Source organism: Gymnoscopelus microlampas (assembly GCF_963454915.1).
Source record: "Gymnoscopelus microlampas genome assembly, chromosome: 2".
Lineage (NCBI taxonomy): Eukaryota > Metazoa > Chordata > Actinopteri > Myctophiformes > Myctophidae > Gymnoscopelus > Gymnoscopelus microlampas.
In genome coordinates, this window is record NC_139939.1 from 56,012,469 (window position 1) to 56,030,495 (window position 18,027).

Sequence of the window (18,027 nt, forward strand, 5' to 3'; positions counted from 1 at the left end):
TTATTTATTTATTGTCATACCCCCTTTTTCTACCCAATTTAGTTCCTATTCCTCCCCATACAAATGTGTGTGTCTTGTCAAGGCCTAGAATTTCCGAGGCAAGGCCACTTGGTCCACAGAAATCATTTTCATTTTAGTTAACAATATTCATATTTAACAATAATTGGGCAAACTCACAAGTTCATACATATTCAGCCCTGTACCAATCAGAGTCACTGGACTAGTTTGAAGATCTCAATAAAAGACACTGACGTTTAAAAAAAAAACATTGGAAAGAAGCAGAGGAGAAAACAATGTAATCAGCAGGGGGCATGGTGGGGGGAATCAAGGCCCCTGTAAACCTGTAAACCAGACAAATCTGCCCTCAGTGATATTAGTCTGGCCATGCCAGGCTAGGCCACTGTAGCCTCAGGGCATACCATTTATGAAGGGCTTAAAGCCAAACTGAGGGGGTACGGCAGCCATGGCCTTCATGGCCTCCATGACATTTCTGCCCTGGTGTTCTCACTGGCTCACCTGCCAGTGAGGAGCCCCCAACGGGAGGATGTAGCGCCTCAGTCCTACTCCTCCCGCCCCAATAGTCCCTGCTGACCGGTGCCGCCCCAGCCTGTAGGAGTACAGTATGTGCAGTGACAAACATCACCCTTCCTGCCCGGCTTCCCTCCCCCGAACAAATGCCAATAGTGTTCGTATAGACACTCGACAAAGCCGGATAAATTAAATTAAACAAATATATATCATTTAAAGTCTATATACACAATTAAAACAATGATGTATTTAAGTTTGGGGAATAAAATATTTGTTGAAAAAACGTGAAAAAGGCGCTACGCGCTCGTGCGGAGTCCCCCGCCAAGCCCAACCCCCCTTGGAATAAATGACTTCCAGCACCCCTGAATATAATGACAAGCCCAAAATGGGGATGCCAGGGTTAAAGAGGTTACCTATTCTGAAGAAAACCTTAAGACTGCCTGGAGGCTAAGACAGGCATTAAATGTGGCATGATGGAAGTCTATGCCGTATTTGGGATATTAATAAGAGGGTCTAATCAGTACAGTGCTTCCATCGCACATTACAGTGCACTGTACATGAGCAAAGAGACTTTATTGCCATAACATGTAAACATGTTCGTAATTTGGTTTGGTACAGCGGAGCGCAGTTTACAACAGGACTGGTGCAAGACAGGACAAGACAGTGCAAACCAACATCATAGAGCAGAAAAAAAGTAATAAATAAACATAAATATGAGAAGTGCCAAAGTGCCAAAAGTGGGGGGGGGGGGGGGGGGGCACCAGCAGCATTTAGTAGCCGGATGGCCGTGGGGAAAAAGCTGTGTGAGTGTCGGGCCTTCACAGTCTTCAGTGACCGCAACCTCCTGCCTGAGGGGAGCGGGGCGAAGAGAGAGTCATTTAGGTGCAGAGGTGAGTGGGTGCGGGTTTATGGTTACTGTAGGAGGACAGTGTTACTTGAGGTCAGGTGCAGATCAAGTTACCAGTTCTACCATACCAATCGTAGATTCGATAGTTGTGGTTTCTTTCCATGACGGTGATATCTTGATGAGAAGGCTTAGACCTTGCATAGTTGTGACGCAAGATATGTGGAACAATGGACTTTAATAATAAACTTTAATCAGAGGAAAATTACGTATAAGCTGGAGGTCTGATGGTGATTGTGGACCTCAGGCGGTGGATCAAGGGTTTCCAGTTCCACTGAATATGATTGTGGAGTGTTATTATAGTTATATATTGTTATATAACACTTTGAAACACTTTCTCTCAACGGTGAACATCTTTTCTTGTCCAGTTCTGCCTTCCTTTGCTTTTGTAGCAAATGGATTCTTCTGAACAGAAATGTTTTTGATCTTTTCCTACAGTTTAATTGTCTGACCCCACCACATATGAATCCATTGTCTTAAAAAATAAAAGGTTTCTCCAACAAAGGATTAAACACACATGTTGCTATTTTCAGGGAATTAAGGTAGCTATTATCAAACATTACTTCTAGCTGTCTTGTCCTCACCTGATGGTCACCAAAATGATTTAAACCAATTTGAATTCAAAAGATTAGATTGTGAATATGTAGTATGTTTTTACATTGTCATGAAAACAATCTATATAGAATATCATTTTTATTTTTTCATAATAAATAAAACAAAATGGGCCACGGGCGTAGACAAGTCTTGCCACGCACGTTTGTCCGTGTACGGACATGTTGATGACCCCTGACAGGGGAGTATACTATGCACAGACACACAGGCCAGGCCAAAGGGCTGTGACAATAGCAATTCATATTTACCATTTGAGTACATACCTGCATTCCTCCATCCGTATGTACTCAAATGTTTTATGTTTATAATGTAACAGTGAAACAGTCTGCCTAGTGCCTTGAGTCCATATTTATAATATAATGCATGTTATGTAATTTAATGTGTTTTATCAGTGACCTGGAGTTGCGCATATCAAATAAGATAAGATACTGTATAAATTTATAGGCTCCTTTAAAATTTGATACGGCATTGACCTGGATTGTTTTATGTAAGTAATCTTTTCATTGTAACCTTGTACAGAGTACACCAGAGTGATACAGTACAGTACAGCTATAAAACAATAAAAACAATCTTGTTGTGAAAGCAAGGATCTTATTATAAAGTATCGCTGTTGAGGGATTTTGCCTGTCAATCATCGCCTCTGCTCCCTCCAGGAGAGTGGGCGGGATTAATGGCCTCAGATTACTTTTCAGCCTAATTATTCAGAAAACCCCAGACCACAGAAAATCCACTGAATGTTCAAAGTTCAGATTTTTTGGGTGTAATTGAGGTCATAAAACCCTAAAAAAAACATAAAAAATAAAAAAAAGTGAAAATGAATGTCATAGAACCTTTAAAACAAATGCTGATTCATACACAACATTGGCATGGACTGTAAACTTTTAAACTAATTTATTGGGGAATGTTGTCTGATTCCTCAGGAAGAGAATAAATCACTTGATTATTATGGTGGTATATGGGTTGGTGCTTTTTTAGACACTAAACCATAGAAATAACATAGACAGAATCAATAGGCCAACTTGTAGAATTTAAGTATCATCTGCTGTTGACAACTCAACCTGGGTGTTTTAGGTGGGCCCTTGTTCCAGGCAACAAAAAAAAATGTTTTTGATAATAATTCAGGTGAGAAAAGGGCCATGCAGTTGCTCAGTATTGAATAATTTCATATTTACAATGGCTACCATAGTTTTAAAGTTTGTTATCAGAATTTAGGAGTTCCTTTGCAGTAATTGGAAGCCTTTCGTTGAACACTGATGCTAGTAACCCTCAGGTACTAAACAAGCACTGAACCTAGATTATGTCAATTGTTGATTCTGTTATTCTCTGTGTTATTCTCTGATAAACTAAATTCATTATTAAGGAAATAATGTCTACAGGCTGATCTTTTCATAATTTCTATTTGGAGCATTGATAAAGTGTTGATAATTGCAACTTTTAAGCAGTGCCACTCTTATAACACGACTCCCCTGTTTACAGTATAAAGAGTCTATTGCAGCTCATTTGATTACGTGATGAAAAACTGTCGCTACAGTAGTATAGCAACCCGATCGCCAGAGGAAACGTTCTCATTGAACGTTTTTCAACGTTTCTCAAAATCCGTGCATAGACTACTAGAAAACCACAAATTCCGTGCATAGCCGCCTCGCATCTCCCCCATTGTGACTAAACCATTTCGGAGGCGCGCAGTCTCAAGGGAATTGTCGCCGTGTGAAGGACCACCGAGCGAGCTAAAGCGAGCGAGTTGCCGTCCTGAACATTGCGACATTCCCTTGAGCCTACTCAGCGCCGTTTGAGTTACGTACCGATAGGCACAGAATCGTAAATTTTGTTGTGGGGACTGCTCTACTTCCGTGTTTTTCCGGGTTGCGACTGGTTACGCCCACCGTGGGACTCCCCGTACATATGCACGGAATTTGGCGATGTTTAGGCGACTATGCACGGAATGACATGCACAAATCCGTGCAATGTATACTAATTCTCTGGCGATCAGGCTGAGTATAGACCAGGGGTCAGCTACCTTAAATGTCAAAAGAGCCATTTTGGACCAAAACATAAATACACAATCTGTCTGGAGCCGCAAAACATATATGGGCCTTATAATGAAGCAATGTGGACTATTAAGTGTATATTAGCCTATCAGATTTAATACAAATACATGGAAACAAGCGTTTCATACATTATGATATTTGACTCAAGTGAATCAAGTGTAGCGTCTTATTGGATGACTATAACAGAGTGAATGGTGATGTTGTTTCTTGTTAAAGTCTAACAGAAATATTCACACGATAGGGCTGAGCCTTGTCTGTCTGTGTTGCTTTGGGTTTGTGTTGCCCCCTGTTGGTGGAATTAACACACTACACCTGACAGGGGTCTTTATTTCCTTATGGGAAAAATGTTATAATTGAAACACACCACTGCTTGAAATGTTGTATTGTAGAGAACTACTGCAACATTTACAACACAACACCATATATAGTAGGCACTCACTGAGGCAATCCAATGAACACTTAGACATTAGGCTATATCATACAATTGATTTGATAGGACATTTTATAATAGGCTTGTGGACTATTTAGAGTCAGTAACCTGATACAAATGAATGTTGTGGTCATCCTCTCTTCATGACAAATGCTGTATGTTTGCAGAACTGAGCAAGGTGTCATCACTTGGATATCAAAGCTATTCTAACTCAACCACAAGTCATTCTTTCTGCCACATGTCCTTTTAAAGTAACATTTCAAAGAAGCTGCTGCATGAGTTCATTCTAAAAGGTTTTTTTTGGGGGGGTGAGCATCACTGAACTTTAGAGCATCCTCCAATTGCTGCCGTTTTAATCTGTCCTGGACACTTGTTTGTATATACTTCTACATATGGTAATGTGCTGTTAGCCTTACTTCAGTCTATATTAGTAGCTTAATGACTAGCATAAAAATTCTATTGTCTTTTTTATGTCCAATGTATTTGTATTTAAGTTCATAAAGTTACCATAAGTATAACTAAATGCATTTGGAATTAAATAAAAATGTTACTTTTCAGGATTTCAATTGAAAAATAGCACAAAAAAAATCAGGATTTCAATTCAAAAATAGCAAAACTAGCAGATCTACAAGCTCAAAACGCGTTGCAGCGAGACACGTTTTGAGCTTGTAGATCGGCTATTTGTGCTACTTTTGTGTGACATAGAATGGTGAAGTACGGCATTCATTTACGAAAAAAAGTTTAAATACAGCGAAAAAAAATAGTTTTCTGTATCATTATATGCAATGTGGCCCTCTGGAGTGAGTGTGGAAATATAGTGGCCCTCTCCCTCTCCATCATCAAAGTTGCCCCACCCCTGTGACGTATAGGACAAGGAGGAGGTGGGGTATGGGTGAGGTGGAGGGTGTGGACGGCATTATGAGGAGTGAGGAAGTCATCCTGGCAGGTAAAGTAGATGGGGAAGGGGTCCGAGCTAGGGGGCGGGCCGCTGGAAGGAGGACACGTTGACACCACCGTCACCACTGATACACAAGCCGCTGGAGTCGCCGAGGGGGGGGGGGCGAGGGTGGAGGAGGAGCATGGGGTGGGGACAGGGTCAGACACCTCCACCGAGGAGACGCGATCGCAAACATGGACCGTGAAGTATAGCACTCTAAAGCCGTCTGTGGATTCAACCATTCCTGTAGGAGAGATGACAGCATGGATGTCATAAATAGAGCCCAATTGGTGCCAGATTTCTGGGCCCGTGCTAATCCCGAGGGACCATCATTTTGTAAAGAAGTGCAAACTCTTGAAATCAATTAGAAAAAAAGTATAAAGCAAACACAAAGGAAAAGCAGTCAAATGTCTACACACACACACACACACACACACACACACACACACACACACACACACACACACACACACACACACACACACACACACACACACACACACACACACACACGGCTATACTAACCCTGGGTTTGAGCGAGCCTTGCACAGAACAATCAGGATGACAGTGTAGAAAGTGAAGACAGTGAGGAAGAAAAGTCCACGAAACAGTAACCAGGACATCATATCTGCAGATGGAATTAAGAACACACCATCAATGCATTTCCCCCCCCCCAAGTGTAAATATGTAGATAACTTTTTTTTCTCTTGTTTTCCCCCTGCCCCACCCCCCCCCCTCTTCTTCTTCCCTTTCTTTTTTTCTATGGAAATAACGATACGATGGGAACTATGCAAAAAAACTAATTTCACCCACTTTTTATACTTTTGTAAACCTGTGATGTGACAATAAAGCTGATTCTGATTCAATATATTTGATATTCAATATATTAAGATTGATTAAGAGGTTAATTCATTCGTACATTTCGGTCTCAAAGATCTTTCCTAGAAATGTAGTGGAGTCAAAAGTACAATATTCCTATTTGAAATGTAACGGAGGTGAAAGTCATGAGGTTATACAAAAGAAAAAGAAGACAAAACGATTGAGTGATGCACTGTACTGTGCAAGTACACAGTACTCAAGTAAATGTACTTAGTTACTGTCCACCTCTGCTCTGTGCTATACTGTTACCTTGTTGATCCTGGGCTGGTGTCTCCCAGGATGCTGTGGGACTCCAGTTGCTCTAGTAGGAGCTCATGTCATCTCCAATAGGTTCAGGCTTGACTCTCACCCTGACCTGGTAGAGGCCTGCCTGCCTTCCCTCCACTGGTATCTTCAACTCGTGCTCTTGTGTGGGCAGAGGCTCGACCTCCTGCCAATGTGAGAGAAGGTACTGTATGTACTATGTGCTTATTCAAGTTAGAGACGGACGGACACACACACACACACACACACACACACACACACACACACACACACACACACACACACACACACACACACACACACACACACACACACACGCCCACACACACACCCACACACACACACACACACACACACACACACACACACACACACACACACACACACACACACACACACACACACACACACACACACACACACACACACACACACACACGCACACACCTCCCATGTTTGGTGATGTTGTTTGATCTGGATTTCGAACTGGAAGCGGAGATATAAGTTTGAGCGTGGATCTCCTGGATCCCAACCGATCCAGGTCTCATTAACACCAAAGCTGATGTTGGGGGAACCAGGAGGATGCATCTTAACTGTCGACACGCACACGCACACACACACACACACACACACACACACACACACACACACACACACACACACACACACACACACACACACACACACACGCACATCAGCATATCAGAGGGGGCGTTGTGATGTGTGTTTGCAATTGCTAATATGTATTTTGTAGTATATATTGTGAAGGATAAAGAATCATTATTTTTGTAGTTCATAGAGATATGTGTCATATTTATATGGGTTAAATGTATTTTAAAGTTATTAATGTATTTTTAAGGTTTTAGATTTAGAATACACCCCTTGGAATGGAGCAGTCCAGGCTCATTAGCTGCAGCTTGGTATAAAATGCTGCCAGTTGCCACAGGGAGCTAGGGGTGGAAAGCTTGACACCACTATGCCAAGAGGGTGACATAATTGATTGGTGTTTGGTGAATATACACCGTCTGGTTGAACTTTATACCATGCCTCTGTAATAACTATAAACCGCTGAGATGGTCATTCTCACTATGACCTTGTCTACAATTAAGAATACATTAAATGAAAAAGTACAGCATAGATGAGGTTAGATAGGCTAGAGGAAGATCACCCACTGTGTTTTATTGGCATGTAGTCGGTCAGTCCGTCCACTGTTAGGTTGTTACACTGCACCTCAATGCTGGGCATCTTCTCATAATAGGTGAAGCCCTGTAGGGATAATAAGACACACAGACTACCTTGATAAGACTATACTAGCTCAAGTGGTGTTGGCCTTTCCGTGTAGAAGCAAGACTCCCTCACAGTGTCTTTAAAACATATATATATTTACTTCATTGATAGTACATTAGGTTGACAGGAAAGAAAGATGGGGAGAGACGTGCAGCAAAGGCCATCGAGATCGGGACTCGAACCCGCGACGCACTGTCAGGCTATATTGAGCCTAGGTGCCTGGACCGCTACGCTAGCCGTCCAGGCCTTCTCAGGCTATCTTCAAATGGAAAAAAAACATTTAATGGAAATAACAAGGTTGTGGTGCATACACCTTCATTGGGTTATCTTATGATCAAGTTATCATAAGATGAGTTATCATAACCTGATTAAGTGCTACAGACCGAGACCGACATTGTTCGGGTTATTGTGTGGGTGAAATAGACACTCCCTCTCCCTCTCTCCCTCCCTCTATCTCTCCAATCAAGATGCATGAAACTTTTTACAAGTAGTTATTAGTTATATGGGTGACTTACGTATGTTCTCTCGTACGAGTTCTCAAAGACAAAACTGCAGCTTCGAACTGAGTCTCCAAGGCTGTCCTGCATTTTGAGTTTACAGTTTCTCCTAGAAAAATAAATAAATGCAAACTGAAGCTGAAAATGTACTTCTGTGCTTTGTCACATAACTGTATTGTTATTATCATTGTTATTATTTCAATATTATTTTTTTACTATGAAAAAATAGAGGAACAATTTTTAAACTATTATGTGCAGTAAAGGGGAGCAGCTAGGGTAGTTTTCCTATCCTTACTTGATATGTATTGTAACAGGGTATTTAAAGAAACTCTTTGTTCCAAGGACCCAACAGTCGACTCCTGGGTCTGCCTGAGAGCTGTTCCACGTACAGCTGATGTTGTTCACAAAGTCGTTCACACAGGATAGTCCTTGAGAGGACAAATAGCAGGTAGAAGAGACAGACAGAGCGATTAAGATAGGTCATTAGTTGTCCTTGAACAGAGCAGAATAGAAGTGTGTGCACTTCTTTCAAATGGTTAAAATTCAGATATTTGACAACAACTTACATCTAATTCCATTGCTTTTATAAATAATAAGCAGTGGCTTGCACAGACATTTTGAGGGGCAGGTGCTCAAGTGAAAAAAAAGGGCACCTTCTGTGGCGTGTGGAACCGCCGGCTGCCTTAGTAGTGTGAGATTTATTAAAGGCACATCTTGTACTGTAGGTGGTAATTGCATATATATGTATTTCAATAGCCATATGCTGTATGATGCAGATGTTTATAATATTCAACAGGTTGGTTTCTGGTAAATTATTTTAACAATTTCAATAAGCAACAACAGAACAAACAAAGATTGCGGTGCCACATTGTGCATGCTTTAGTGTCTAAATAATAAATAACTGACTAAATAATGACTTGAGTGAGCATTGATTGATTGACTGAATACTTTATTAAAGGTAGGGTAAGTGATTTTCTTTGGTTAAAATAAGTGTTAAATAGCTCTATATTCTGATAGTACTCATTGCTATAGAGTGTTTGTTCAGTATTAGGAGTCTCCTTGTCTCTCCACCTCTATTAAACAGAAAATGCATTTCCGTTTCAGTTTCATTTCCAATTTTATCCAACCAGGACAGAGAACTCAATCAGGAGACAGATTAAACAAGTGAAATTGGAAGTGATGACACTAAGAAATGAGCTGACACAATTGGAACTGGAACATTATACAAATGAAGCTTACAAATGGGTACTTTCTCCTGATTGGCTGAGATTTTGACACCTACCGGAAAATGTATTTTCTGTTTATTAAAGAGCTGGAGAGACAGGGAGACATCTGTTACTGAAAAAACACTCTATAGCAATAATTATTATCAGAATATAGTGTTTTAACAAAATACTTTTTGTTTTAACCAAAACATATCACTTACCCACCTTTAACAAGTGACTTTTAAGACATTTTTAATACCTCAGAAATAAATAAAATGAAATGAAAAAATAGCATTACTGCATCAAAAGTAATCAACCTGAAAAGGTTGAGAACCACTGGGCTAACTCACCAGAGATCACACAGGGATTTTACATAACAAAAGCTTGTGGCATCAACAGAAAATTCCTTAATCAGTCTATTTAACTTAGCTATAAAATAAAATAAAGCTAATAAACTAAAGTGAATAATATGTTCTTCATGGAGTCTAGAATGTTTTGGCTATCTATAGCAGCCATTTGAAAATAGGAGATCTGCAAGCTCATAATGACGCATTGTGAGCTTGTAGATCTGCTATTTTCAAAACTGTGAAATGTGATATTCTGCATAATGAGCACTTTTACTTAAGTTACTTTGGTACTTTAAGTACATTTTGATAACAATACTTTCAATCAGTGCAAAAATTGAATGAAAGAGAAGTGAAAACCCGCGCAGGGGACGAACGTGTCGTGTGTGTTTTGCTTGGCTTCACTCTGACTGTCTGTCTGCCTGAGTGAGTGACTGGCTGTCTGCTCTGAACTGCGCTGCGAGTTCACGTTGAGAGCAGGGAAGGGAGGGGCTGCAGGGACGTACGGGAGTGCCGCGGGGCACGTGTGGGGATGTTTGACAACATTACAACGTGCATTTGGGGCATATTAGAAGCTTTTAATCCAGAATTTATCGATATTACCATGGGCCACATACTGTACACTGTTAAAAAAAATAAACACTGTAAAAAACAAACTTTCAAAAGGGCACATTGCTGTCCAGAGGGAAAACGGGCAGGTGCTCAAGCACTACCTAGTGTCTATGTGTGCACATCTCTGAATAATAAGGTAGCAAGCTCTCAATTTGGAAAGCTACCTATATAATATCCATGATTAACTTGAAACAAACAAACAAACAAACAAACAAACAAACAGACATGTTGATCATCACATAACAACATTGTGGAGTGGAGGGACTTTTTAGAAAGCCAGGCAGTCCCATTTAGACTGTAAGAAAGTTGAAGACAAAAAAACATACGAAGGCAAAGACAATATACACATCAGATTTTTCTACCTAAGGACTCAACACTCACTGGTCCACTTGCAGACCAGTAAGATCAAGAGCCTACATCAATGTCAATCAAAACCAACACACTTCCTTACACCTTTACTTAGTTATACTTCTATACTTAGAAGCACAAATCAAGGCTTATTACTGAGTCAATACTAAGTCAAGATTCAGTTCACTCACAGTTTCAGCATAATCCATACAGATTATGTACCTGGGAGGTTGTTGTGAGAGTGGACTGAGTGTGCCGAGAACAGAAGCGCCAGGAAATGCAATGACCACAGTATCTCCATGGCAACGGCCTCCATCTGCCTAAGAACTAAAGGACGGAACGGAACACATCATATATGAGAACAATCATAGTGACAATTTTAGACTTTAAAAGGCACTTAAGTATCAAAATATGTAAATAAACATGGCCGCTAACTGGCACTGATCAAATGAGAAGCAATCAGAGAGACAGCATGTGTGTTGAACAACACACATGCTGACACTGGCACAGGTCACCAGCTTTTGCGTATACACAGATGTTTATGATAATAATAACAGATGTTTATGAGTAAGAAATTTGCGCACAGCACCGTCAAGCAGATTAAGTGCTAGGGCAACGGTAAAACTGTTCTCTTGCTTGATTATTCTTTTTCTTCTTGTTGTATGTTTGTTTAATGTTTACTACTACTATTATTATTATTATTATTATTATTATTATTACTAATGCTGCTACAACAAAATATATTTTACTCCTATTAACACAAGAGTAACACTCAAGAACACCTTGAACTTTAACATTGGAACATAAGGAACTGAGACGTATAAACAGCACTAGTATGTTTTGAGGCATCAATGGCATTTACATCCTAAATGTAAAACCTTGATATACAGTAAAGCACCATGTACCAAGGTTTTTCCTGATAGAACCACTGCTTTGTAAGTACAATAACTGGGTATAACAGGGTAATCAAACTCCAGTGAACTGAAAATCAATTCCTTCCCCATACACTTGCAAATAATATCTAATTTTTCATATTGTCCCAGTAAAGTGTGAGAGGTTTCTGACTGAAACCAATTCAACCCACTATCACCGCTCATGTGATTATACTGAAGGGGTGCAGAGCGAGATTCATTCACACTCAGCTGAGGTGAAAGCCGAGGTCTGATTGTGAGTGGGCTGCAACTAGCAGTAAAAACTCTGTTTACTGAGGCATCGCTGTGCTGCGGTGATCTGCTGATGATGTGATGTGTATTATGGTAAATGTAATGCATACTGTACATGTGTGTAGTTACTGGTCAGGGGATCTTAGTATAATCTGAGTGTCAATTGGAATTGACTTCTAAAAAGTCTATTTTTCAGATTTTTGTTTCAGAACCAACATATATATATATCAATATTTTAATTTCTCTAATTTTCTTGACCCCCCACAAATCAGGAAAATATTTTTTTTTGTGATTTTGTGATTTATATTTTGGCATTTTTTGATTTGGGACTGACAACGCTAAAAGCTCTTAAAAAAGTTTTGGGCATTTTTTCATCCCAGAACAAAAATCATATAATGGGTTCATTTTTCAATTTTTCTAGCCCACAAAAAAATCTGGAAAATGCATCATTTTTGTGATTCTGTGATTGACTACTACTGCATGATGTACCCATTCTGATACACGTGTTATTGTGAACAGTCATTTTCTGTCATTCAAACTCTCTCTCTGAAATCTGCAAAGTCCTTATGCCAGTTATGATTTCATCATCAGCCAATAATCAAATTGTATGACTTGAAATGTAGTTAAAAAAAAGGTCCTTTTGCACACCTACTGGGACAGGTGCGTAGGAGCAGGCAGCTAGTGCATGAGACAGGAAAGAATGGCGATCGCTGTCTTCACTTACAGCAAAAAAAGTATTTTATTGCGAGTACAATGTTTCCAACTAACATTCATTAGGTATTTCTGATAAAGGGGTTAAAACTTGAATGACACACGTGTGTGTGTGTGTGTGTGTGTGTGTGTGTGTGTGTGTGTGTGTGTGTGTGTGTGTGTGTGTGTGTGTGTGTGTGTGTGTGTGTGTGTGTGTGTGTGTGTGTGTGTGTGTGTGTGTGTGTGTGCGTGTGTGTGTGTGTGTGTGTGTGACTTGTTGTTGAGTACCCTACCCACCCAACGTAAATCGGCATCCATGCCTGCAGAGATGGTGGTTGCAGAGAGGCAGGTGTTGTTTGCAACGCATGTGGTTCATTGTGCTTTCTTTGTTCTTTGTACATCCTCTGCTCTCATGAGAGAGAGCAAAGGAGAGAGGATGTGGTCACAAAGCACAAGCTGGATGTGGTCACAAGCTGTTATCTGCATTTTCATATACCACACGCACAACCGTTAACTTCACCATGTCAAAACAAGATGACGCCGACATGCACAGCGGCAAACTTCACCCTGTCCAAACAAGATGGCACAGAGCCAAGTCGACTTGCTTGGTCTCCATACACACAACCTTTGATTTCCTATACTAACACATCTGGTCAAAATTCATGTCAGATCCTGTGTCTAGGTGAGACATGACCTTTGACACAATAGAGGAGCAGGGAGACAAAATATAACCGCCCCAATTGTATAAGTTATATTGTATTAACATACTATACCATACAGATTGGTCTAAATTACATTTTTATTAATTTAAAAAAAGTTACATAGCCTCTTTAAGTAGATCTCGTCATTATTTTTTACAGTGTGCTTTTAAAAATACAAGTAAAGTGCAAGTAAAAGCAAAAGTAGAAGTACATTTTTTTTTGTTGCTATAATGTTTTGACAATTCATTTATAGGACCTTGTAACTCTTGTTTCAGAGAAGTAACTCTCTGAAACCACTGCATGCACTGATGTGCTTTCTTGTAGAAACATTATTTTTTTCTGGTTTTTGAATTAATTTATTATTATTTTTGACCTCAAAACATTAAGTCGGGTGTCTTTGCGCGATTTCACGTTGGCCATTTTAGCCACCTCAAGACAATATATAGTCAGTTCTGTTCATAACCAGTGGTGGAAAAAGTATTCACATGTTTTACTTAAGTAAAAGCATGAATACTGCAATGTAGAAATACTCCCTTAAGTAAAAGTCAATTCAAAATGTATTTCAGTAAAGGTACAAAAGTATTGATATAAAAATGTACTTTGAGTACCAAAAGTAAAAGTACTCGAGTCCTTGTGACGTTGTGAGTACTTTTACTCACAATTTACATCGCGATGCAACGTAGATGGCTATTTTCAAATGGCCGAAATGTAGCCTATATAGGGCTGAGATCTACAGCTCACAGAGATCTACAAGCTCACAGAGCTTAAAAAAGGTTTTTATACATTTGAAAACTTGAAATGGGACATTCTGCATGATGAGTACTTTTACTTTTGATACGAGTCAATTTTATACTTTTGCACTTTTACTCAGAGTCAGGCACGGCGGCCAAGTCTGCACATGAAACATTCTGTAGCCTACTCACAATAGATGTCCCTCCAACGTCCAAACAAACATCTCCTACATTCATCATTTCTAGTTGAAAACATGCTATTTTCTGTCTCATCATAAATCCACATGGTGTTTTCGCCCCCGACACTTCTAGTGTTGCCATTTATTCTGTGAGAGCAATAAGCAACCCTGTCTATGAATATTATATGTTTATGAATTGAATACCAAGGACCGCAATGGAAACAAGACCGCAAGGACTTTTTTGGACGGACCTTTTAGACAAAGTGTTTTAACTGTACTTTCTGTCAATAAAATATTCAATCAATCAATCAATACTGTAAGCGCAAATTTCCGCAAATTATCGCTTTTTACATAGATTTAACCTGGCAACCCTCTCTCTCTCTCTCTCTCTCTCTCTCTCTCTCTCTCTCTCTCTCTCTCTCTCTCTCTCTCTCTCTCTCTCAGATGCGCACACACACACACACACACACACACACACACACACACAGTCACACAGACACGTTGCAACACACGCAGCGCGCATACACAGTGATTACTAGCTAGCTCAGCTGTGTGATCACCCCCCCTCCCCCAGCACGGCGCAGCGCGCAGTTACACCCGTCCAGTGACCGTCGTCGCCACACAAATATAAATGAATTCTTAATACATTTGCTACGTCTCTGTTCCGGCAGGGCCCCCCCCCCCCCACCTGAGGCCCCCTCCCTCCGGGTGGGGGGACACCTGTCCCCTTTATCCCCGCCTGTCAGCGGGCCTGGTTGCTTCTATATGTCTTAACATCGTTGTTTGCTGGTTTCACTTTGGTTCCTGCCGCTTCATTACCCTGGCCTCCAAGTTGTGGAATGACCTCTGACCTCACCTCTCAGTCAGGACTACAGACTCACTCCCCATTATCCACCACAGTATGAAAACTCACCTCACTCCAACTCATCCCCTTTTAATCGTTCCTCCTCACTACATGTACCTCACCCCCTGCCCTAGCTCACTCCTCCAGCACTAAATTGTTTTTTTGGACTTATGTGACAATTTCCCCTCTTGTTGTTGACTAGGGTTCGTGGCATTTACTCTGATCTTGCACTTTGTAAGTTGCTCTGGAGCGTCTGCTAAATGCCTAAATGTTTTTTTATGGGCTAGAAAATTGGAAACATGAAGCTATTATGGATTTTGGATTTTGGAGCCATTGAATTTTTGTTCTGGGATAAAATTATGGTAAAAAAAACTAAGAGCTTTTAGCGTTGTCAGTCCCTAATCAAAAAATACCAAAATACATATCACAAAATCACAAAAATGTAGCATTTTCCAGATTTTTTTGTGGGCTAGAAAATTGAAGAAAAAAAACATCATTTGATTTTTGTTCTGGGATGAAAAATGGACAACAAGCTTTTATAAGAGCTTTTAGCGTTGTCAGTCCCAAATCAAAAAATGCCAAGATATAAATCACAAAATCACAACAAATTAGCATTTTCCTGATTTTTGGGCGGACAAGAGAAATGAACACATTTTTTATTTTGGTTCTGAAACGAAAATCTGAAAAATAGACTTTTTAGAAGTCAATTCCAATTGACGCTCAGATTACAATAAGATCCCCTGACCATCTGAAGAGCTACTTAATTAATAAGAGGCAAGTGAATAGAACACTACATGAACAAACTATTTTATGAGCAAACAAAACAACGGCACTCACTGGGTTCCACAGATGTACATATTTATGTAGACAGTAGAACAAAATAATGAATCCACTGCGGCTACAGGTCAGTTCAACACTTAGGTAGTACCCCAGTGACAAAGGGATTATGGAATGCATCAAGGACACAAATCTAACAAAGAATAACAGAATAAATAAATAACTCTACCTCGTTCGGTTTGTCAGCGTAGACCCCAGTCAGTGTGCGTTCAGGTGACTTCCTGAGTCATTGTACATTCTCATCCCTTCTGGTCTGTCTAACATCCTGTACTATAGACAGGTTTCCTGTTAGTAAACATTGAGATGAATATGACCGCGCAGCTGCGGGGGGAAGCCTATGGGTGCGTTTGGAAATTACGCACCGGAGCACACTCGCCTATTAGTTTGTATTGGCCAGTGCGCTCACTGCCGCTCAGGGCTGTATTTTCGAACGCGCCTTCCACCCCCAGGCATGCGCAGATTGCGCATTCTGCTCTGTGATGACGTCGCTCGGAAACCCGTCTATGGAGTATGAGTCTTCTTCTAAACCCCTCCTACCAGCGTCGCCCTTGAAGGGCGACGCTGGTAGGAGGGGTTTAGAAGAAGAAGAAGTGAAACAAGAAGAGCATGTGAGTGAAACATACTAACAGCGGAAGGGCGGCCCTTCCGCTGTTAGTATGTTTCACTCTTATGCTCTCTCCGTCTCTCATTCTCTCACTATCTGTTTTTTCCCCGCTGTCTTAACCTTTAGACCTTTATAGAGAGAGAGAGAGAGAGAGAGAGAGAGAGAGAGAGAGAGAGAGAGAGAGAGAAAAAACAGGTGTGGCTGCAAGTCTTCAACAAAAATAAAGGGAGAGAGAGGATAAGATGGATAGTCTGCGGAAGGACACATTGTTGGCCAGAGAGCTACCATGTGTGCTGCACAGCGGTCATCACCATGCCAGCTTCTGACGGACATTTTGATCAATATTTTATCTTTGTCACGGACATACAAAATAACTGGTCAATATATCTTTTTTTTACCAGAAACCCAAATGACTAGCGCTAAATGTAAACTAATGGACTCGTAATGTGCCATAGTGTCTATGCCAGTGTGCTACACATTTGTGACGTGTGTGCTAATTCAAGAAGGTTAGAACAGAAGGGCCCCCTCTGGGCCCCAACAGTTTCATTGTGGCCATGAGATCCATTTAGCCACTGTGATGTGTGATGCACATATATATAAAAAAAAGTGTGATGCACATATATATATATACACAATAATAAAAACATTATTTATGATTAACATACTGATGATTGCACTTGACCATGGCAATGGTTGCAATTTCAGTTCCTTAGTTTATGTATTTTTCCCAGTTCTCTGTCTGCTGGAAATGTCTAGTCACATGATGTGTGGTTTGTCCGCAAGTGTCTTTCCAAGTTATCTTTCTTTACCATCACGTGCAGTTCTTGCTGATGAGACAAATACTTACAGTAGAATAATGATGAGAGAGCTCTATCCAGTTCCATGTATGGTACCAAAATACATACTGTATGGCAGAGATTTCAGTTCCTTTTTCTCAGTTCTCTGTCTGCTGGAAAGTTCTAGTCAGATGATTTATGGTTTGTCAGAATGAAAGTGTCTTTCCAAGTTCCCTTTCTTCACTTACTGCATAGTTGTTGCAATTAATTTTCCAATGATAGTGTTGTATACTATGTCTTTTGTCTCATGATGTCTGTTCCCAAACTCATTCAACTGATGTCTTGTCTCATTAGATGTGGTTGGAAAATAGTAGTAGCTTAACTACTGCACCTTCAGTTCCATTTATTTGGAATGATTATGTTATTTCCGAAAGTCATTTTGTAATGTAACATTGGCATGGACTGTAAACTTTTAAATTAATTTCTTTGGGAATTTTGTCTGATTCTCCAGGAAGAGAATAAATCACTTCATTATTATGGCGGTATACCATAGAAATAACATGACAGAATCAATAGGCCAACTTGTAGAATTTAAGTATCGTCTGCT

The 18,027-nt window shown here is 40.2% G+C and overlaps 1 protein-coding gene across 1 annotated transcript; it reads right to left on the minus strand.

Annotated features, from left to right (window-relative positions):
- Window positions 1-6,439: 6,439 nt before the first annotated feature.
- On the minus strand, window positions 6,440-16,276 carry LOC311038236 (uncharacterized protein). The gene is made up of 7 exons (XM_084047630.1): window positions 16,210-16,276; window positions 11,118-11,222; window positions 8,682-8,814; window positions 8,405-8,495; window positions 7,775-7,868; window positions 7,050-7,195; window positions 6,440-6,768 (listed from the first exon to the last, which is right to left on the minus strand). Exons 2-7 carry the CDS (start codon window positions 11,209-11,211, stop codon window positions 6,640-6,642), a joined length of 687 nt encoding a protein of 228 aa, XP_083903756.1. The 5' UTR covers window positions 11,212-11,222; window positions 16,210-16,276; the 3' UTR covers window positions 6,440-6,639.
- Between the last annotated feature and the right edge of the window lie 1,751 nt (window positions 16,277-18,027).

Bases quoted from the DNA above. Each gene is read 5' to 3' on its own strand.
- LOC311038236 (XM_084047630.1), bottom strand. From the start codon at position 11,211: ATGGAGGCCGTTGCCATGGAGATACTGTGGTCATTGCATTTCCTGGCG. The intron at 8,496-8,681 runs GTAAGGATAGGA...TTATTTTTCTAG, and splicing joins CCTGTTACAATACATATCAA to GAGAAACTGTAAACTCAAAA. The intron at 6,769-7,049 runs GTGTGTGCGTGT...TCACATTGGCAG, and splicing joins AACATCACCAAACATGGGAG to GAGGTCGAGCCTCTGCCCAC.